General features: G+C 45.8%; 2 protein-coding genes across 2 annotated transcripts; both read left to right on the top strand.

Moving 5' to 3' along the window:
* The first annotated feature begins 590 nt into the window (after positions 1 to 590).
* On the top strand, positions 591 to 16,063 carry LOC131259776 (filaggrin-2). The gene is made up of 5 exons (XM_058261362.1): positions 591 to 1,235; positions 5,128 to 5,319; positions 6,362 to 6,873; positions 8,677 to 9,134; positions 9,247 to 16,063. The coding sequence occupies exons 1-5, from the start codon at positions 1,193 to 1,195 to the stop codon at positions 12,512 to 12,514; spliced, it is 4,473 nt and encodes a 1,490-aa protein (XP_058117345.1). The 5' UTR covers positions 591 to 1,192; the 3' UTR covers positions 12,515 to 16,063.
* Positions 16,064 to 19,992: 3,929 nt separating this feature from the next.
* On the top strand, positions 19,993 to 22,819 carry LOC131262036 (uncharacterized). Its single transcript, XM_058263947.1, has 4 exons — positions 19,993 to 20,134; positions 21,253 to 21,723; positions 22,465 to 22,624; positions 22,693 to 22,819. The coding sequence occupies exons 1-4, from the start codon at positions 19,993 to 19,995 to the stop codon at positions 22,817 to 22,819; spliced, it is 900 nt and encodes a 299-aa protein (XP_058119930.1).
* The last annotated feature ends 278 nt before the right edge of the window (positions 22,820 to 23,097 follow it).

The following is a 23,097-nucleotide window of genomic DNA, read 5'->3' as shown; positions in this document are numbered from 1 at the left end:
TTAAAAGAATTACAAAAACATATCTTTTTCTCCTCTGTTTGCTACAGTGTTTAATAAAATAAGGGATTTTGATGCATACATGTATTGAAAGATGAAAGTCCTTGGATTCTGGTAAAAAAATAGATAGAAAATCTCCACCCGGTTGACAGAAATTGACATTGTTGCTGGTACTATGTAGTTCCAGCAAGAGTCCCAGCAATCTGCCATGGAAAAACTTGCTGGTACTACATGACAGCTGCAAAAAATTTGAATTTTTGTCAACCGGGCATACCATATCAAATAGTTTATTATTTTATATTGAAGAATTGGTTTCAAAATATTTCCACTATTATTCTGTGAGTGAAATCTAAAAAAGAAAGGTCAATAGTACACCCGAAAATTGAACCACCTAACGGATTTTTGTTGATAATTTAAATCTGTTGTCAAAATGCAGCGTTCCAAATCCGACCTCCTTCCCTGACTGACGTTGTGCTCAAATGAAATGTCTCGACGTTTACTCCTATCTAACCTTGTTCGTAAATGTAACTTTGGTCGAATCGTACGATTGTCGAAGTTTGCAGCGAGCAAACCAGTCGGAATTTGAACGTCGATGGATCGTAATGGGTAGCTAGTCAGAGGAACGAATTTCGGCCTGGTGTGTCCGCTGTTTAAGTGTTTATTTGAAACACCATTTTCATCATCTTACACCACACAATATATATCCCGTCTCGGAGTGAGCAAACCGTCGTCGTTGGGAAAGGGAAGCTGTGATTCGGGCTTACAGTCGCGCGGATACCGGTGGCACAGCGGAGCAGCAAAACAGTCAACCATCTTCCCCTCGAACCCTTCCCCGCACCGAGCAGGAAAGGACCCCACAATCCCAAAATTGTAGCGCCCTCCGTTTTGCCAGCATCACATACACACAACCCCTTCGCAGCTGATTCTTCAGTGCTACGGCAGGCTGTTTTGACGTGATCCGTGCGCCTACCTGCTAACACGGCGCTTTTCTTCCGGCCAGAGACTCCGACCCGACCATCGATTATCCGCCGGCGGTCCTCAGTGGGCGGCTGCAGTGTAAAATAGTGGAGCGACATTGGAAAGTTCCGGCAGCAGCAGCTGCAAACTCCCGCAGCGCGGCGTGAGTGAGTAGGACCGAGCGTGTGTCCAGAGTACGCGGGAGTGCCTTCGCCATCATCCGGCATCCCCAGCAACGATGGTCGAACGCATTGTTGAGGAGAATTGCGACGTGAATTCCGGTGAGTATGGAATGGCTTGTTTTCTTTACACGGTGGCATGCAGGATGGGCAGGAAGATGGGGATTCTTAATTTTCGATGCCGGTATTGATGACCAGGCAGTGAACCAGCGAAAAGAAAATAGTCTTATTCTACGCCATGGTGGTACAATCGGGCCAGTTTCGGTGCGGTGATGATTATGGAGCTGTATATTTAGTTCTTTTGCTTTCGTATCGCCTCGCCGCGTTCAATTAACAGCGCCACTACGGCAATGAAAATTGTTGAAGATAAAGAAGAAACTACCTGCTTGCTTACATACAGTCACCACGGAACGGCAGTAGATAGAGAAAGAGGAGCGGGTTGACATGAAGACGCAAGAAGCGGTGGTAAGAACATGTTTTTTATATTACAATTCAGTGCGACTTATTCGTCGTCGCTGATTTGTATTCGACTTTCGAACGACATTTTGGAATACATTTCCTCATTGTCCAGTCACACAGCCGGCTTACGGTAGCGAAACACCCACCTGAATCCACACGGCCCCTGTTGTTTTCTACATGGATTGGATGAATAAAATCCATTTTACTACTTGTTGCCCCCTCTGGTCCGTGAGAAAGAGATTCTTCTTCATCAAGCGAACAAAAACATCGCCAGGCCAGCCAACCCAACCTTTGAACGGGTTTTTCGTCCCTTTGTGTACCCTAGCGAGTGCATCATGTTGCTTTTTTCCACCCCAGTTGGTCAGGCAAAAAGGATTCCCGAACGGTTGGGACAGTTTTCCTTCCCAAAAACGACCGTTGCTAGAATTGCGTTTCGGTGCGCACGTATGCACTTTTTTGTGGTCTGTTTTTTTTTCTTCCTGTCTCTTTCTGTCCTTTCTCGTTGCCGGCCATATGCCTCACTTCTTCTCGTTCGTACCCACAGCAGTTGCCCTAAGGTACACACACATCCACCAGCGCCCAGTGTTGCTACACGATCCGCTGCGTATGGTGTAGTGCGATTGTGGCACCTGCGTTCACGGTATATTAAACGCAGGTTGTGTACGACGCACTTTTGACATACCGGAGAGACTATCCGACTCCGGCGTAAATGGGAAGGACGGTTCTTGGCAAGCTTCCAAAAAGCGTTTGACGATTTTATTTTATCCACTGTTGGATCGTGCATGTTAGAAACAAGAAATATCGGGTGGTACATTGCTTTTCGTCAATGAAACTCTGTTTTTTTTAGAGGCATCGTTTGCCAAGGTACGTAAAACCAAAGGTTGTGCACTACGTTTTGGTTAGCGAAGTGGAACAGTGTGTTGATGTTGTGCGAGATAGACAGCGCACACACTTGCGCAGCTGCCAACGAACTCGCTTCACACGACCAACACGAGCAGCGCCGCCTGCTGCCGCAGGAAATGGGGATGATGTTTTTGTGATGAAGAATGTTGAAGGGAATGAAAATGAAAGATAGAAGCGCCTGCGTGTGGGAAGTGGTGTGTGGTCGGAAGCCAGCGGCAGTGGGGCAGTATGGTTCGATCCGGTGAATGCGTTTACCAACACAGAGCGCTCGGTCGGTTCGTCGTTCGCTGTCACGCACAAACACGAGCACCCGGCCCCGTTGTACGGATAGAAATGGTGCGACCGTGGTGTGCTTCGACGACGAATCGCCAAATTTAACACGCAATAGGCACCGATCTCCACGATGCGGACCCAAAACACGTTGCCGTGGATCTTTGCCTCCTCCATTCAGCTTTATAGAACCTAACCTCCTCTCACCAGATAGAAAAAAAAAACTGCTGACAGGGATCTGAGGATGGATACATTTCGGCGTCATTTGCGGGAAGAAACATTCTTTTGCGTATCCCATGTCGTGTAACCGACAAAAATGGCTCCGATTTATTGTTGTTTTGGCCAACACGCCGGATGCGACGATACGCACGTTACAAAAACCGGCCTCGGTCGGCCAATCCTCCTGCCTTCTTTCTCTTTTAGTTTTTGTTTTTGGCCAGCATTAAACAGGCTAACCAAACGATGGCCCCATGCCGGCCAACGGAACTCCACCGGCACAGAATAATCGGTGACGGATGGCTGACGATGACGCGCCCGTCGCACAACATCAGTATCAAAATAATAACAAGAATAATCAGGCCGCCATTGCACGCAGGGGGCGGCGTAGTTTGAGGGTTGTTTTTGTTGTGCGAATTTACGCGAGCCCAAAAACATTATCGATTCTCCCCCGGGCGCAGTACTCCATCGCCTATTCCTGCCATCTCATTGGCCCCAACGACTGATGGTGGCCGGCTGCTTGTGGACCGGTTTTCTGTGTACCTTTACTTTACAGGAACGTTCAAACGCGAAAAGCACGTTGTTTTTCGGCACACCGGTCGAAAGTAAGCGGCGTACGAGAAGATGACCTCGAACACATCATCGTGTATATGAATGTGTGCGGCTCCCCCTCACCCACTCACCCGCCCAGTATGCGATGATGAGTGGCCGGAGGTGGATAAGGAAGAAAATATTTCAAAAAATAAGCCGTGCATATGTACGCCACGAAAATGACGTCTCGCGCACATCTCGGTCCGAGAGGATGAGATGATGGCGAACCGGGAATGCAGGCAGGGGGTAGATGGGCTGAAGCAGAGGGTATTGCACGGCGGAGATGTTGAGGATGATTACGATGGCCAAATATATTTGTAGCACGTTTTTGTTGTTGTCGCCGGCGCAGCAGCAACAACACAGCATCATGGTGCGGCAAGGGACCGCGAACGGTGTGTGGTACACTGTGTGGTGCATAAATAACTCGACCGATATATACATCTTCCTTGTTGATCTTATTAGCGAGCAAGTGAAAAAAAAACTCTGAGTCGTCGCTCGAGGAGCGTAATTCCCGGCAAAACGGTGTCGTGGGTGTCCGGCGATTGACGGGAGAGACACTTTAAGGAAATTTCCTCATAATCATCCAAGTAAGTCTTGCCCTCGGTTTCGTCATCTCATGCTTTTCGAACGGAACCGGAAGGTGAAGAAAGAGAGTTTGGTTGGTGTATTATGACGCTGAGCAACGTTTTTTCCCCGAAACAAACCGCGCCGGACCGCGGTCTGAGTTCACGAAGATGGGTTGTCTGGCGAAAAACAAGCGCGTAGAATGCAACTGCATATCCGCGACGAGAGAGGTTCATAGTCCTTTAAATATGGCCGAAAATAGGCTACAGAGACGACCGTCACTGCTGGCAAAGGTGCTGTTTTTGTGGGTGCAGTTTGACAATGTCGAAGAAGTGTTGGGGAATGGATTGACGTTTGCAATAAGCCGGTTAGGGAAAATGTATCCTTTTTATGCCCACCTGTAAAACAATATAAGATAAACTGCTTTGAACATATCCTTCGACGACATGTAATGTAAACTACCTGAAACAAGTGCTGGTCTTTTTGTGTTTAAGGATTATTTTAAAACTGGTCTGCTTTTTCCTACCACTTTCGGATTGTCGGGGGTCGTGCGCGGTGTTGCGTAGTAGGGACCAGTATTTGTAATAGGGCAAGTATCCTTTTTAGAAAAAGCTAAAAGAACCCTGTTGTCGATCAGGCTCAGCACAAGCTTTGACGATTAGCTTGAAACCAGCTTGTGCAACATTAGTGAATGGGGGCGTCCAAGCACCCCAGTTTTGAGTTCAAGTTCACGATTGCAAATTAAATGTTCATACCCGTTACCACTTCGCTTTGAATGGCTTTGAATCTTAGTAACCAAAGTCTCGCCGACGAAAATAGGTAAACATGTTAAATCTATAGTGAACAATGAACTTAAAGGAGAGCCTCACAGGGACGGTGCTTGTCGATCGTGAGAAATTGGGAGCTGAAACATTTGATAATCCATCCGCAGTATCCAACATTTCTGTACGCTTTAATTCGAATGGTTTATTATTCTCGTTCTTCGTTTTAGATTCAACCATCCACAAATCCGAAGTCGCACGGTACAGCACCGAGGAGGTGTCGGGAAATGAATCGACCGAGGCACGCATGCTTTCCGAAGCCGAACGACAGGCGGACTTCAACCGGCACAAGGAGGAGATGAAGCGCAAGCGGCGCCGAAAGAAACGCGCCAGTTCTTCGATGCAGTCGTCATGTTTTCAAGGTAAGTGCATTGGAAGGCATCGCGCACGGTGGCGCTGCTTGCTGTGCTGTGGCTCCTTCGCTCGCACGGCATCATCGGCTGGCGTTGCCCTTCTTTTTCTCCCTTCCTCGCTCCCTCGCGCCGTGTACTTTCAATATGTCGTCTCCCCCCGTCGCCGACCTTCCCGTCTCCTCCGAGAGAGGTGGCACGCAACGCCACGCTTCGCTGCTCGAATGCCGGTGCCCTCCCTCTTAACAAGGTGTGCGCACAGTTGTGGAGCAACGGGTGTGACTGAGGGTACGGGGAGAGGCAGCCAGTTTAAGATCTGATTCGTGAAACTAGTGCCTCACTTTGCACCCACCGAGAACTGCCATGGCGTTTGCGAAGCGAACATTCCGACGATCGAATGTTCTGCTACTGTCTGCTAGTAGACGTCAATTTTCCGACGATTGCATTGAATGTCTAATCATCTCGAATGTCGTTAAATGATTCAAATGTGAATTGATACGAACGTAAGTTTAAGATCATAAAAAGAACCTCTGCGTTGTTCCGCAGAAATGCGGGTTACAGGTTAACGTTACTTTGAATGTGGTCAATTTAGCTTTTTTTTTTTTACGGCAAATTGTTAAGATGATTCAACTCTCAATTAAAATTATTGAAAATTTCAACCCTTCCATCTGAGCTTAACGTGATTCAATCTCAAATCTAACTTGCTCCGGCAAACGGCGGCAGGGTGCTTAGCGCATATGCAGGTGTGAAAAAAGCCTGTTTCATTTGACTTCTACTTCGGAATGAGTAACTCTCGGGCGCGATCATCCCACACACGTATCCGCGATCCGCGGGAGCGAGTAGGAATTTGCTCTTTTAGAGCATGGATTGCATTTTTCAATCGTGGGAGTGAATTAGTTCGGAATGTGATAAAGAAAACATGGGTTAACAAACAAAAAAAAAAAATCACTACAATCAGCAGCAAAAAAAACTTAATTAACTGCAAAAGGTGTTAACAATTGTCTCTAACATGTTTTCGTTTGCCACCCTGCTATTTTATCTTTTCTCTCCGTAGAGTTGTACAAGCTAACTGGCGAAGTGCTGGGCGAGGGTGCGTACGCCTCGGTGCAGACCTGCATCAACATCTACACCGAGCTGGAGTACGCGGTGAAGATCATCGACAAGATACCGGGGCACGCGCGGGCCCGTGTCTTCCGCGAGGTGGAAACGTTCCACCACTGCCAGGGGCACCCGAACATCTTGCAGCTGTTAGAATTTTTCGAGGATGAGGAAAAGTTTTATCTAGTGTTCGAGAAGATCAACGGCGGGCCGCTGCTGACGCGCATCCAGGAGAACGTCTGCTTCTCCGAGTACGACGCGGCGCAGATCATCAAGGAGATCGCGTCCGGGCTGGACTTCCTGCACAAGAAGGGCATCGCGCACCGGGACCTGAAGCCGGAGAACATCCTGTGCGTCTACCCGGACAAGCTCTGCCCGATCAAGATCTGCGACTTCGATCTCGGCTCGGGGATCAAGTTCACCACCAACATCTCATCTCCGACCGCCACACCGCAGCTACTGACACCGGTAGGTTTCGGATTGAATTCGGGCTTAGACGGCCAAAGAGGGCCAAAGAGAGACAGGACCAGAGAGCAAGCGGTAAACGACGGGGGGGTTTAATGTTGATCCGGTGTACTGACTGTGAACCGTTTGTTGTTGTTTTCGTTTCCGCTTATCACCTTATAAGCAAGGAGATTATCTTTTTTTATGTTTTCTTCAGTGCTTTCTCGGGGAGACCGTGCGCACATGCGTCTCGTCTCTCTCTGTACAAACGGTACAAATGTGCGATAAGAGTGACTAAAGTTGTCTCAATGTTTTCCCTTTTTTCTATATTTTGATTTTATGGGTCAACATCCATATCACACTTACTTCAATAACAGTCCGCTTTACTTCCCTAACTCCCCTGCCTATTCGTCTTTGCATCGTGTCGGTAGAAATTAAATGAACTGGCGAAGATAGCGAACCTCCTCTCCTCCGGTTCCTTTCCCCGCGTACCACCCCATCCGCGAGCATCTTCTTGTCACTGTATGAGGCGGGTGTCCATATGCGGAGCCGTCGTGTGTGTTCGCAGATGATAAAACGCGATCCTCCCAATGGTTCACAATCCGCCGCCACATTACTACGCTCCTCTTCCCGGGGCTTTAGACTCTCGCAAAATGGTAGTGGTTGCTTCCCACATCCAGCCCGCACTGTCCTTGTCAAGGCGCGCCTAGGAATAGCTTCCTCATCGCGATAAGCGACAGAAAAGGGGGTAATTGATTTTGTCGTCGACTGCCTCGCGTCTGGGCAACGTAGGAGGGGGTCACACCAAAGAGGAGAAGCAGCGGGAGGGTTTTGGTTTGGTTTTGACCGGTGTATTGACCTTCTTCTTTGCAGCAGCTCCGATTTGCGATTTGTTGTACCGTCGTTGCTTACACATATAGTCTTATCGATGTGATAAAATGTGCTGCCAGCGGTGAGGCCAGCTCCCGAATACCGTACAATTTGCCTAATTAATGGAAAAGTTCGCCACTGCCCAACTTGTGGTAGAATAGATGATGCGTAGAATTATAGCTCATATAGGCATTCAATAATGTAATTTTAACTGGCAGTATATTTTTCGTAGATTATGACAACATTGAAAACTGTGCTCGACAACAATTTTAAACATACTTTATAACACATCCATTTGCTACATATATATAATCTAATAGATTATTGGATGCAAATTTAAAATGGAGACATTTATGCATATGCCAAACATTTATTTGTTAAGTAGTGAAACTCTTGTCATACGTGTCCATGTTTCATTCGATTTACCTTTTAGTGAAATAGAAAAAGTTAAAAAAAATTGCAGAGGAGAAGAAGATCGTGCGAAGATCAACGGCTTGTTGGAATGGAAGTCGCACTTTGCACAAAAAGGTGTGAAGTGGTGACGATACCGGGTTGTTTTTGTTTGCTCGAGGAAATATCGCCGGTTTCGAGAAGGGTGGTTATTTTTTCTTTTCTTTTTTTAATCTCCTACCGTTGCTTGACCTCATCATCCCCCTGTGTGGATTGCGATAAGAATGGGTTGTGTGATAATGGGGGAAAATATAGTTTCAATATAGAAGGACGTTTGCGGTGGATCATAACTAAACCACCACCATCCAATCAATCGGTGGTGTTTATTGTTGAACGAAGCTAGTGAAAGTGTTTTAGTTTGCGGTCATTGTGATCGATCATGTTTGCAGATATGGGAACTTGGAGTGGGTTCATTTCGCTCGCTTTTGTCGATTTGTATTACGTTTAATGTTAAGCACAACATGGAACTCCTAATTCTAACTTTCGCTTACTATTGGCATCTCATAGGTTGGAAGTGCCGAGTTTATGGCACCGGAGGTTGTCGATCTGTTCGTCGGTGAATCGAACTACTACGACAAGCGGTGCGATCTGTGGTCGCTGGGCGTGATTGCCTACATTCTGTTGTGCGGTTATCCGCCATTCTCGGGCAACTGCGAGCAGGACTGTGGGTGGAACCGGGGAGAAAACTGTCGCACCTGCCAGGAGCTGCTGTTCGAATCGATCCAGGAGGGACGCTTCTGCTTCCCGGACAGCGAGTGGATGGACGTAAGCGAGGAGGCGAAGGATCTGATCCGGGGGCTGCTAGTGAAGGAGGCCCCGAAGCGGCTGAGCGCCACGGCCGTGCTGGAGCATCCGTGGATTCGCATCACAGACGACACGGTCTGCCTAGTCGGTGGCATTAACTCCGACGTGAACAAGGAGAAGCAGCGTCGTCGGGTGCTGAAGACGCCGGGGGTCATTCGAAGGTAAGGCCGTTAAGCCCGTTAAGCCCGTTAAGCTTGCCATAAAGATTGTGGTCCAGTTTTTGCGGAACGCTCGTTAATTTCCTTTCTTTGCTGTGCCCTCTTGTTTTTTTAGGAACCAGTCCGCCCTGGAATTGTCCCACTTTGCCGAATCGGCCATGGCGGTTAAGCGCGTCATAATGCAGCACTTTTCCATGCGCTACGACTACATGACGAAGGAGCGCCCGAACATCTATCAGCCGTCGTACAACGGAGGAGCGCCAGTCGCTGGAGAAGAAGTGTCCCTCTCGGTGCAGCGAAGCGAGCCCGCCCCGAACCTGGTGGCGGACAATGCGGAAACGATGACGAAGAAGAACAATATTGTGGTGGATGGGTTCGCCACGGCGCGAACCGAATCCAACGGAGTCTGTGATGAAGATGTTGTGAACGAGCAGTGTGAGAAGAAGAAGAAAGTGACGGAACAGCAGCATGACGAAGGTGGCGAGGAGGACGTGACTCAGTCAAACGGCGGCGACATGGGTCGCAATAGCAGCTACCAAAATATTTCCATCGATCGTCAGAACGGGAAGGTGTCGCCGCTGCCGCCGGCGGCGTCCGTTGTGATTACCGTCACCGAAGCTGCCGACGTTAACACCGCCGACACCGGTGTTGCTGCCCAGGCAGTGGTGGTGCCGATAGTAGAGCAGACGTCTTCCGGTGTTAACGGTGCTGGCATCACTAACGGTGACGGTCGCCGAGAGCAGGAACAGGTGAATCTTCTGGTTGGCGGTAGTGACAAAGGATTGCAAAATTCCGATTCATCGACCGCGACCGGCATTGTTGGTGGTGGTACCGATCCGATTGTGGTGGTGGTCAAAGAGCAGGAGCGACGACCTACGGTTGGCGGGATGATTAAGAATGGCGGCAATCATTCGCCTCCATCCTCCACTCATTCGTCACCAGCTCGTTCTTCGGTGCTGCGATCGAAGGATATGATCGAGACCGGCAACAACAAGCGCATCGGAGGTGGAGATATTCCGCCCGAAGCCAGCTGGCGCTATCGGGGCAACGGTACACTCTCGAACGGTGAACATAACCGGTCGCAGTACACACCCTCGTCGACTGTCGCTGGGGCGAGCTACAAAGGTGGCCGCAGTGGTCACTATCATTCGCATCCTCAGCAGCAGCAGCAGCAGCACCACCATCATGGAGGAGCTGGTGGAGCCGGTATCGGTGGTAGTTACCATCACCACAATCACCACCACCACCATCATCACCATAGCAACCATCATTCGCATCCGCCGGCGTCATCAGCAACTTCGTACCGATACCATAATAATGGTGGTGGCCATTACAGCTACCTTTCGCACGGTGGTGGCGGTGGAGGTGGTGCTGCCTCCTCTCCCGGTGGCCATTACCATAACAACAACTACAACAGTAGCAACAGCAACAACATGAGTGGTGGCTCCAGGTATGGACGCCTGCTGCGAAACAACAATAACCACGAATCGTCCGACAGTATTGATATCCGTCACTCGGTGTCGATCAAGTCGCAGAGATCGCAGTTCCATCATCACAACAACCACCAGGGACAGCAGCATGTGCCACCTCACCATCATCACCACAGCCATCATCATCAGCATAACGGTGGTGTTGGTGGTGGTGCTGGTGGTCAGCAGCAGCATTATCCGTTGCAGTCGTCAGCATCGCTGTCGTCCTGGCGCAACAATGCCAACGCCAACCAGCACCACCAGCATCGGTACGACGATGGGCTGGAGGACGCCGACGGTTACCACCACCGGTACATTAACAACAACAACAACAATGGCAACGGCAGTCATTTCGGCGGCGCCAAGGTCGGCAACAACGGCAACACAACTAACTTTAACCACCATCAGTACAACAATCGCGGAGGAACCAATAATAGTAGCATTAGTAACAACGCTGGCAATCTTAGCAATAGCGGCGGAAGTAGTTCCCTTCATCCAGGTAGGATGAACAATGGCAATGGCCATCCAAGTCAGTACCAGCCGCAGCAGCAGCAGCAACAGCATCACTATGGTGGTAATAATGTTGGCAACCATTACAACATCAACGGCGTTGGTGGTCATTACAATAATAACCACTACGGCGGCGCCGGTGCTGGTGAGCACCACCGGTACGGTAATGGAGGCGGTGGGCTACCGGTAAAACCCTTGCCATACCGTGCGGTCTATCCGCAGAAGCAGCAGCAGCAAACCTACACTCGCTATCCGACATCGTCATCAGCGACGTATCGTGGTGGCGCTGGGCAGCAGCGTGCCTCGATCGACGCTGTCGACGGAGGAGGAGCAGCAGGTGCCAGACGAGCTAGCGATGGCCAGCATCAACAGTTGCTGCAGCAGCAGTCACCACCGCAGCAACCGCCGCAAATGCAGCAGCAGCAGCAGCAGCAGCACAGTAGGAGTAATATAAACTGTGATCAAAGTAATGTGAATAGATATAAGCTATATCATGGAAACTCGACCACGATCGTGAGCGCCCTCAAGCGGGAAACGCGCAACGGCTACCAGATGATGGTCGGTGACTTCGGTCAGCTGAACCTCGGCCCAGGCAGTAGTGCCGACGCTACCGACGATCCGCGCTACCATCTGGTGCTCGAGAAGGCGGAAGGTGTCGTCGACGGCGAGGAGGATGCATCTCGCTACCTGCAGTATCAACTGCAGCAGCAGCAGCAACAACAGCAAAATCAGCAGGGGCAACATCATCAGGGTCACTACTATCGGCATGCTTCCGACGGTGGGCAAATGGAACCGATCGAATCCATCGACGAAGCGGTCTACAGTAGCAGCACGGGAAGCAGTGCCAGCAGCCACAGTGGCAACAGCGTCGTTCATGGCAACGTGACGACTACCACCGCCCGACTGAATGGATGCAACGGTGGCGGTGCACCGGGTGAAGCTGTCGCGATGGCCGCTGCCATCGCCGCCGGTATGGGGCTTCCGGTGGGTCTGTCGCCACCGAACGAAAGCCTCCTGATGCAACGTCGGCTTTCGTTGCGTTCGCGCAGCCTCTCGGGATGTGGTGATGCGTCACCGCTAGCGGCAACGGCCGCCCCGCTGGCCATTCCGCAAGCGCCGTACTCCTGCCGGAAGGGGTTCCAGTACGAGCTGATGATGGATGATCAGAACCAGCAGCAGCAGAAACCGGGGCAGGACGACGAAGATCTGTCATCGCCGGAGCAACAGCAGTCCCCCGCTGACACCATTCAGATCTTTGCCGGAGCAGTGAAGGCGCCGACGACGGTGGTTCCGGAGCGCCGGCTGATGTCCGGTGGGTACTACCGCCATCCGCAGCCGGCGTACGTATCTGCGACGACGCCCACATCCAGCACCCTCACCACCATTACCACGCAGAGTGGCTGATGAGCGGTCCAGAACAACGTCACATGAACAAGGTGGACACAATTGGCGGGGGCACTAGTGTCCAAACAGATCTCTTCAGCTCTTGTTGCCATGTTGGGCCTGGCGATCACCAGTGGCTCCTCCATCGCGTGCGATATATACCACCCACCATCACCGCAGGTCCGATGCGTCATTAAATTAATGGATAATGTTTTCCAGGCAATAGTAGTATCCAGTTCCAGCTCAGTTTTTCGTTTTCTTTTCGGCGAAAAACTACCCGATTTGTTTGCCTGTTCGATGTTCGATCCTTTCGTTGTATATCGAAGCGTGGAGCTGGTTAAGGTGTGATCGGCTATCGGCATCATAATTGTTTTGACCAGCCCATCTTTTAGTTAGTCTACCTCAATTGAATGTGTTTGAAGTTTTGCATATTGATTTTTTTTTTGCATAAAATCATTACACTTGGCTTCCATTCGATGATTGGATATCGATCAAATTTGTTTTGATAGCGTCGACTAGATAGGACAGAGAGAACATGTTCAAAACAACGCCACTTTGCCAGGGCAAATCGGAATCGCATTTTCTAACCGCGCAGGATGTGGTGGATTGATCACTCAATTCAATTTATTTAGTCGGTAGCCGAAGGGGGTTGAAGTTGAAAAACATGAACCGACTGGGATGGCACCATAAGGGACATTCTTTTAGCGTGTAACGTCGAGAGCGGGAGAGATAGGAGCGAAGAGCATGAAGAAAAAAACCGGGAGAACATTGTTTACAGATAGAGATGTATTTTTCTTTTTCTTTACTGTGCGTAGCTGATTGTATTGTATTTTTGCTCTATGAGATACCTTTTTTTCTAACTTTTCATTACATTAAAATTTACTGTAATTTCTTTTTTTTTTAATTTGTCTGTAATTTTGATTTTTTTTGTTTGAACTTTCAAACTTACCGAAGTAGAGGTACACCACTAACTTGGCCTTGCTGTCGGCAGCAGCGACAGGCAGTAGAAGGAAACTATATGGGGAAACTAACAGAATAGACGATCTTTTCGTGCACCACTGTGCAGCAATAATAATTGGTAAAAATGAAATTGTTAAGATAATGAAAGGCGATTGGAATGAAGAAAATATATATCAGTTATTTTTTCACTTATCACAAGCTCTTGGAAGCGAAGTGCTCTCAGTTGCTCAGGAAATGGCATACGTCGAACGTTGCGTTCAAAAGTTCTGGAAAAACTGTGCGGAACTATGACAAGCTTATTTGTCTTCGAAAGGATGGAGGAAACATTCCGTATCCTCCAGACGAGTCCAGAAAACAAACTGTCGAAAAAACAGCGATCTTTCTCGTTTGTTGTTAAACGTATTAATGACGATAATAATCCGTTCTCATTTCTGGCACCTTTTTCGTTTCTTCTTCGATAAGCTTTCTTATTTAGTTGTGAAACGATGAAGTTGCATCTTTGTGAAACACAACACACAACCACCAACCTACCTTTGCGAGATTGTAAGTCAAGAAGAAGAGATGCAAATGCGGTCAGAACAATTAGCACTTCACAAAGAGATTCGGAGCACTTGGCACGCACACACGAATGCCCTCCGCTAAGAAACTAGAACCTCCTACCGTCATTTACTTCGTTGATTAGTCGTTGTTACATTTGAGAGAGGCTCCTGTTTCCAGCCCGATGGCAGGAGTCGTGAACCAGTGAACCGTTGTTTTGTTTTAAAACCAGAACCCAGAAGTGGGAAAATCAATCTAAAACACAAGTAACTAAGATTAGATGATAAGAGCGATTTCTAACGAGGTGTTTTTAATGAAGGAGAGGTGAGAAAAAAACACACACACAACAAAGAATATTCGTCCTACAAAACGAGAACTAAACACGCTAAGAAGCTTATTCACGTAAACAAGTGAATATCACCCAACACCACTCACCACTAGCCGGTTAATTGCAGACGAGAAAATGGATGTACTGATTTTGAAAATTTATGATATTTGCCTTTTTTTAAATCATTTTTCTTTAACCAGTAATCAAATCATACGACACAATGTTTTCTTCATGTCTTTAGTTTTTACCGTGGTCTGTGCAGGATGGATGATCTGATTCTTTCGTACTATTGTTTTTCAGTTAAGTCAAAGAAGACAAGCCTTCCTAAGACCCACAGGGCCGTGTCTGTGGCTATACACGGGTAGGCGGGAAGCGGTCTATGCATTTGTAGTTCAGTTGAATTGTGTTGCTTGAAATTAACCTACCATCGCCACTCGCGCAGGCGTTTATTCTAAACCCGGGAAAAAAAACATACAAAAGAGCAAGGCAATCATCGTCTTTACCGAGTGACCCCCTCCCTCCCCCTTTCGCCCATTGGGGTCGTCGGAGCAGCAAGATGACGGGCGGAGAGGAGTGGTTACTGTAACAATGTATTGTGCACGGAAATTACAAAACATACAATAGAGACACCATTGTAGGGGATTAAGGCGAATAAAACAAATTAAAATGGTAAATTATTCACCGGTAGTCAAAGTCCCAAAGGAACGAACGAACGAATGATCGGTGAGCCGAAAAAATGATGTGGATGAAAAGAAAAGTAATTAGAACGACATACTAATGCCGTGACCGTGACGTTGAGAAGCAATACATTATACGAACATTTACGAAGGAGGAAAAGAAAACTCGTAGTCTCTAGCAACTAACGGATGATTCACAATCTCTTTTTTCCCGACCGTTTGTGGCAAGGTAATACTTGCAGTGTACAACATCCGGGGATGTAAAGGGAAGAAGGCGTGGATATTCGAGTGTGGGGGAAAGGCCATAACTATTCGATCCTTTAGCCCCGTTGGTCACAACCACACACACACACACACACGGGACACACGTAAATCCAGATAAACAATTTTGCTATTTTGTTCCGTTTTGTTCTTGCGTGTTTTTGGTGAAGAAATGTGAAGAAAGATAATGATGATGGAGTGGGATGCCCGCTTAGGGGTGTTTAGAAGAAGCTCTGAGGGTGGGGACGATGGTGATATGCTTTAAGAAAGCATAGCCACAACATAAAAGACTGGTTAAAAAAAAAAATACACGATAAAACACTACTCAACACACAATTGCGCATGGATGATTCCTTTGGGCTGAGGCTTTGAACCGGCAGCCAACAGTTGGTTGTGGAGTATAAACCCACCATACACTATCGGTAGGTGGCCTTTATGTTGCCGGTGTGACTTCACGTCATCACGTGCGCTCCAACACTGTTGTGCTGCCGGGAATGGATGCAGAGGAGAGAACGAGCCAAGCGAACGTCAGCGAGATGGACAATATTATTTTTCGATTTGTGCAAAACAAAACAAACACATTTAACAGCATAACACACAACCCAATTTATTATAGAGAAGTGTTATTGCATTGGTTGAAAAAAAAGAATAAGAAAAACAACGTACAACTCCACCCTTCAGGCGATATCATTTGACCTGTTCTGTTCTTCGCACTATCCAAGAGTGGAATGTAAAAAAAAAATAACATCAACAGTATAGCAAAGTAGAAAATGTTACGAAAACCTAAACGCTATTGGAATGAAGAAAGTATTGGAAAACAACGAAAATGAAACTCAATCAAGGATACAAGCTGGAACACACCGGTCGAAATGGATCGTATTGGGAAAAACTAACAGCTCAACCACCGTGAGTGAGAAGGTGCAGAGAGAAAGAAAAGAGGAAGAAGGCGAAGGAGACGCTACCAGGAGCTAACAGTAACTTTTAAGAACGATCGTTAGATTCAGGAAAAAAAGCTCCATGAAAACAACACACAATTTAACTACAGGAAGGCCAAACGTCGTTGAGTGAAAACTGAACGAAGAAGAAAAAAAACCCACACAGTTAAACAAAGGTACAATACTCCAGCAACTGGGGAACATAAGAAAACAAAACAAAAAAACTTGTGAACTCTATGCGTTTAATCATATTTCGGGGAAAAACAGAGAGCACACTACTCAGAACCCGTATTATTACCCTCCATTGGAAGCTGAGTAATGGAAGTGAAAAAGCAACACTGAAAATCAAGAAGAAACCAACAAAAAACAATACTGAGTACAGAGAGCAGGATTGCAAGAAAAAAAATATATATATATTTTTACTGAATTATAAAACCTAACACAAAAAAATAAAACCAAAAAAATGTGAAAAAGTAAAAGTGATCAATCTACACACAAAAAAAGTCAACAAAGAAACAAAGCAAGCAAGCAAAAGCACTATTTACTTATGCTAGTAAGAAGAGACAGAAAGTGCGCGATAGAGAAGAGAGGAAAAGGTGGAAAGATTAACCACAACCAGATCATCAGAGAAAGAAGAGGAGAGAACTTGGAAGAATTCTTTCGAATGGTTGGGAATTTAGAGGTTGGGAGGCAAATCTGTTTACATTTGTTATCCACACTAGCAACCTCGCTTGTTGCCATAATTAATAACTGCTTCCATCCCTCTGTTGGCGGGATTGGGAATACCACAACCTAACTTTTCCATTTTAAGAGGAAACTGTTTTTTGTCTGTTTAACTACTTTTTTTACGATTATTTTAACATGTACTTGAACTGAATATGAGAACGTTACACTTGGGAAGCGAAAGAGGTGGATCGTGGGAGAAACGGGGAAGCGGATGAATGGAGAGATAGCAGTCGGTTGGTTGGTAAGAAGAATAAATTTAGCGCCACGTGCTAATAGTACTATTCCTCATTATACCTGAATTTCTTTGCGAAGAAATGTTTTGAGCATTCTGTTACACGAAACAAACAAATAAAATATAACGAGAAAACGATTTGCGTGCCCCGCCGACAACGGTAACTACATAAAAACCCATTTACCCCCGAACCGTTACCGACCGGCCACGTGGAAACGATCGAAAACGAAAGAAAAAGCTAATAAGAGGGAAGTTTGGAGAAAGTAAAAGAAAATAACACACACATACAAACACATAAATTCCAATTTAATATGTGGAAATGTAGAGCAGAAGGACAAACATTGGTTAGGATGCTGTCCGGTAGGACACCGTATCGACAAGAAACGAACGTAAACACAAGAAAAAGAAAACCCAAAAAAGCGTAACGAAAACGAAACGGATAACGCAAGAAAACAAGTCTTACTTATTCTCTGTTGACAGTAAGTACTGAAATAAACATTTTGTATATTTTTCTTATGGAAAGTAACAAATAATCCTTGGGCCGTGTTTGTTTCATTTTGTGCAGCTCAACTCGACATTTTCGTACGAAAATCGGGCTTCTCCTGTCAGCTTAAGTACCGATTTTTATGAAGGTGCAGATTTGCTTGGAACTGTTATCCGAAACAATGTAAGACTCTTCTGGAAATCACAAAGCTATATGTTATTTATAATGTGACGTTATCAACGACCATTAGAAATTTGTAACAACAAACATGAAGATCAAAATAACATGCAGAACACACTTCTTATTTTAATTATTTTTCACAAATTTGGTAGACTTTCCATACACACATTACATCAGATTATCTTAGACGATTCTCAAAATGAAACCTTTTTAGCCTAGGTTTTAGTTACTTATGGGCGAATTACTGACCAATTTGATGATTTGAATATTTTTACGGACGGTTATACACACAACGTGGCTTGGTTGCAGCAGGGTTATCAATACGAGGAGTAAGTTGTTTGTTTCTTTCCAAGAATTTAGAATATAATTTTATGAATGTACAATATAATTTTTAACCAATATACCTGAACTTTTCAGAGTTTTTTTAGCATGATCATTTTTTCTCATTAAAAGTCGACGTTGTTATAGCGGCCGAAACCTAGCGGATAGTGGAATTATTTTTATTTCCATACGATCGAAAAATATTAAAATTATTTGTTTATTGTTTTTCTAATAATTAATTCATTTAAAAAGTCACCATGAAAATGGTAAGACGGTGTGTTTTTTTAAAATAATATCATGAATCTAGGCTTCATGACGTTCTTGAATTAAAATATTTTAAATGGAAATCAAAACCTAAAATGGAACGATTTGTAAGCGGAATTTTCATTGAAGAGCGATTTTCTAAATCCAAGCATGTTTTACTAATCACATAAGCATGTTTACACATTGTCCTAGGCAACCATCCAGCTGCTTCGCCACGTGCGTCATAAATGCCTTGATCCGGTGGAAGCATCATTTATCTGATGGCTAATAATTCCGAAAACACAAAACCCGCCGATGTACGCTGATAATGGGATCCTTAAAAGTAGTTCAAATCAAACGGCCCTCGGTGCGGAATGGCGACCACTTTCGGTTCGTGACCACATTCGCCGTTGCAAGTTCCGCTTCGGCCGAAACGTGTAACGTTGGCACAGTTTGCTCGCGGCGTTTTCAAGTGCCCTGTGGATGCGCACGTGAGCAAGATGCGTGGTTTGGTCAGTTCGGTATGTGAAAATTTTCGCCAGCCATAGCGCTCCTCTCGCTCGCTCGCTTGTTTTTTTTTTGCGATCTATAACGGTCAATTTGAATACGAAAAAAGGGGTTGCACGTGGTACGTGCGCTGCATCGTACCAGGCGGTGGTGGCGTTTCGATTATTATTGTTTGCCCGTTTGAGGCCATTGGCCGGGGACACAAAATCGAACTGAACCCGGAGCGTAGTGGTTCGGTCGGTGTTGGTGACGGAAACTACCCGATTTACGCATGCAAAGCATGCGTGACACGCGCTCACGTTGCGCATTCTTCGCGGTCTACGCAGCCCATATAGCGTCTGAATGCGTTCCGTTTCGGTCTGGCTGGTAGGTTGGTTGGTTGAGCTGGGGGACGGGTTTTCGCAGTTCGGGCGGAAGGGAAATATTTGGAGAAATTTCTCTTTCTTTTCGACGCGAGAACACTGCGCACGTGCCTTATGTTTGCCGTTAATAGAAGGGGGAGAGATGAATTGTGGAGCTAATAAAGTCACAAACACACAAAAATGATAATAAGCCTCTTTGGCGGAAGGTAAGCCAACTGTGACAGTAGGTTTTTCGTTGTTTATGAAAAGCGACTGATCAATTGAACCGGAGCAGTGTGTGTTGAGATGCAGATTCTCCTTTCTTCCGCCTCTCCCTCTCTGGTGGCGTTGGGGGAAACATAAAAGAAAACGAAAATGTCGTCCAAATATTCGCCGTGGAACAATGGCGGCTGGAGAAAGCGAGATAGCTCCACCGTTGAAGAGCTAGCGACTTTGTTGACGACAAAGTCTTGAGTGTTCCGGGAGGGAAAGAAACCCTCACTTCAAGGGAAGGGACCCGCACACGGAGGGCACTGTGAGTGAAGTGGAACTTTTGTTTTTTAGCCACCATTGGCGGTCGAGCGGCCGTCAGTCAAGTGAGTGATCCTGAACGGCGCGGATGCCGAGGAGATTCGACATTGTGCCGGAAGTGTAGTGTATAGTGTCCGGTTAGTGTGGCTCAGGTTAGCCTCGTGCAGTTCTGGTGTGATTCAAAATAGAACGTTGGTCGTGAAATTTGAGCACCGGGCAAAGCTGTGTGTGTTGCAATGTGGAAAATAGTGCTGATCGCCGCGCTGGCCATCGGTGGTCGGTGCCGGGCGGAGCCGGAGGATGAGGCGAAAAACTCCAAGGACTCATATCTTGCCGCGTTGAGAAACTCGCAGAAAATAAATGCCGTACCTTACAAAGGTAAGGAAGAAAGTTTGACTTCAATTCCTGGCCGTCATTTGCTGAATGTTAAGCAAAGACTTCTTCGATAACACAGCAGAACCCTGAATCACTTAGAATCTATGGAAAACCTTTTTCTTCAATCATTCGGAGTCTCTTTTATCTCAAATCAACACATTTTTTCTAACTATTATAAGAAACTTTCATTTTTAATTTTCAAAACACATTGTACCGATTGTTTGATAAAAACCATACATTATAAAATTTCTGAAAACATACTTTTATTACTGTTACAAGCATCAAAGCACTTTGTGATTACGTGTGGCCTGACTTTCGGGTCAATTTTCTTTTGTCAAAGTTAAGGCATATTTTTGTGGACGCAAATCTGCTTCTAAACGAACATTGCTGATATTTTCTCCGAAACTGCTTCGTGCCATGGTTTTAAAAATAAGAGCATAGAACAAATCGTGATAAACTTTATTAAGGGTGCATTATGATTTCAACAACGAAGAAACTATATGATTTTCAAATATGTGAGCTTTATTCTTCCCCGATTAGTTTTATTGTAGAAGAAATGTGCCAACGAGAATGTACTAATACGACAATTCAATTTTTTCAAAGCTAATCGAATGTATTTTCATTGTTGAAATAAGGGATAACAACTTTTTATGAAGTGTCGTGAAAGCTCAAGTAATTAATTGAAAAAGTTCAACTAACTCATTTCGTCCAATAATTACCCAACTCACTTAAAGTTTGTTGTATATGTACGAATACTATGCATCGATTTTTAACTCTTATCCAAGAACAATTCTAATTTTTAAAAATAAACTATAATAAAACTAATACTTCATTTTTCCATGTAAATTTTCTAAACATTCATTCTTCCTACGAGACTTTTGCTAAACTAGAGAGATTTTAAAATCGAGCATGTTTTTAATTTCAAAATTTAGTTTAAACGGGTTAAAATATGGCAATTATGAATGTTCAAATTCGAATAGCTAGGGGTCAATGAGGTCGATTGCAGATTGTTTAAATTATTTGATAAATGCCGTAGATCAACCTTACTTTGTGTCATGTAATGTGTTAAATATCTTGCTTTCATATTTCATATTTATTATTATTTATTTTAACTAATCCAGGTACACCGATCCGGATATCCCGGGGCGACTACAACGTCGTACCATCCAGCTCCTACGACTACAGTCTCCCGGCGGCCAACTACGGGCCTCCGACGTCCACCGGCAACGAACTCTACCAGCCGGCACCGCACAAGGAGTACGGACCTCCGCCCAAGCCCATCTACGGTCCGCCGAAGCCGATCTACGGGCCACCGCATCCCCCGCCACCGCCACCGCATGGCCCCGTCAGCCACGGCATGCCGTACTTCAGTCCGGAAAATTGGCTGCTCAGTAAGCTCAAGTTCAAGTTCGACCTGTTCACCGTGGCCAAGATACTGCTCAAGCTGGTGATTTTCAAGAAGATCGTCAAGTTCATCGCCCTGCTCTGCCTGCTGTTCTTCATTCCCACGCTGAAGCCGTCCGGCGGTGGTGGCGGAAGCCACAGCGACGAGAGCAGCGAGGAGGAACGACGCCGGTCGTACGATTTGCAGTGTGAGTGTTTCAACGGGACACAAATCTGTGGGTTTCGGAGGCAGTTTGCTTTCTTCCGCATCAATCGATCAACTCGATTCGATGTCGTAATATGCATTCGACGCACGTACCAAAAGAGAAATGGAAGGCCTGGTTTCATTTACGATACAGCACTAAGGGAGTTAAAGTAAACTAGCGTTGGCCAGCGCATGACGGGTTGAAGATAATTTATGTTGCCTTAGTGGGGGCCATATTTTATGCAAAGATATTGCAGGCTAAATAGGTATAGGATAAGCATACCCAAAAACGTTTTAGATATTTTCGAAAGTTGAAAAACAACCGAATTTATGGATAGCTTTGATGGCAGAAGATTTGTCTTATTTATACTAATTAAAAAACTAACATTTTTTCGCTACACAAAATTACCGTTAATTTTTCTCCGTTTTATATTCGAATGATTGATTTACTTCATCCACTGATGAGTAAAAAACGATCTAAACAACTCATCTATTTAATTACTTAAAACAACAACAACAACTCGTAATTATTGGTTTTTAGATATTTCAAAAACGTTTCAAAGTAGGTCGTGGATTTGACAGTTACAAAATCTGGCAATTGTTTTCCGAAACTAAACGTTTCCATTTGAAAGCGGTTCATAAATTATGAATAGCAAGAAATGTAATTTCAAAGTTTTTTAATCATAACATTAAGTGAAGAAAAACATGGTAACATATGCTCCTTTCATTCCTTTTGCACTTCCAGTCGACTACCAGCGAAGGCTCGGCGAGGTGACTGAATTCGCGCTGACCGCCCTGGAGGCCTTCACCGTTGACAATGCTCTTTATTGCCCGGAGGAAAACCTGCTGTCATGCCGCTTCAAGCGAATGTTCGACGTGGTCGATGAGTCGTATCCCGTGTCAAAGTAAGGCATCATACCTCTAAACTGGCTTTGGCTCTACTTTACTGACTGACGCTTCCTCCATTTTCCAGGATCTACTCCATTTACCTTCCACCGGTGGAATCGGAAGCGGACAACTCTACCGGGGGAAAGTCCTCGGAGGAGCAAACTATAGACCGTGCTGATGCCAACGTGGGGCAGGAGGTGGAAGAGAATTAGACAATTAGAATTAAGTACGGAGCAAATACGGAGGAGCTTCACGGACTGGTTTTCACTGCATAGGGCTTAACATTCCTAGTCTCGTTGTTTGGATAGTTGTTGTCCGGATGGCGCTCGAAACTCCTCAATGCGTACTGCAGTAAATAAATTATTTATTTAATTATTTTGTACAATAAATTTACCCTTTCCTTGTGTTGGTGTCTGATCTAATGTTAAGAGAACTCTTTCCATAAAAAATGCTAAAGGGATTTTATTACGAAGCACAAGTTTTTGGAAGT

This window comes from Anopheles coustani, chromosome 3 (genome assembly GCF_943734705.1).
Source record: "Anopheles coustani chromosome 3, idAnoCousDA_361_x.2, whole genome shotgun sequence".
NCBI lineage: Eukaryota > Metazoa > Arthropoda > Insecta > Diptera > Culicidae > Anopheles > Anopheles coustani.
This window is presented reverse-complemented; position numbering and strand designations above follow the sequence as displayed.

Coding starts and splice junctions, on each gene's coding strand:
- LOC131262036 (XM_058263947.1), top strand. CDS start 19,993: ATGTGGAAAATAGTGCTGATCGCCGCGCTGGCCATCGGTGGTCGGTGC. Junction 20,135..21,252: donor AAATGCCGTACCTTACAAAG/GTAAGGAAGAAA, acceptor TAACTAATCCAG/GTACACCGATCCGGATATCC. Junction 21,724..22,464: donor CCGGTCGTACGATTTGCAGT/GTGAGTGTTTCA, acceptor TTGCACTTCCAG/TCGACTACCAGCGAAGGCTC.
- LOC131259776 (XM_058261362.1), top strand. CDS start 1,193: ATGGTCGAACGCATTGTTGAGGAGAATTGCGACGTGAATTCCG. Junction 1,236..5,127: donor GAATTGCGACGTGAATTCCG/GTGAGTATGGAA, acceptor TCTTCGTTTTAG/ATTCAACCATCCACAAATCC. Junction 6,874..8,676: donor CACCGCAGCTACTGACACCG/GTAGGTTTCGGA, acceptor GGCATCTCATAG/GTTGGAAGTGCCGAGTTTAT.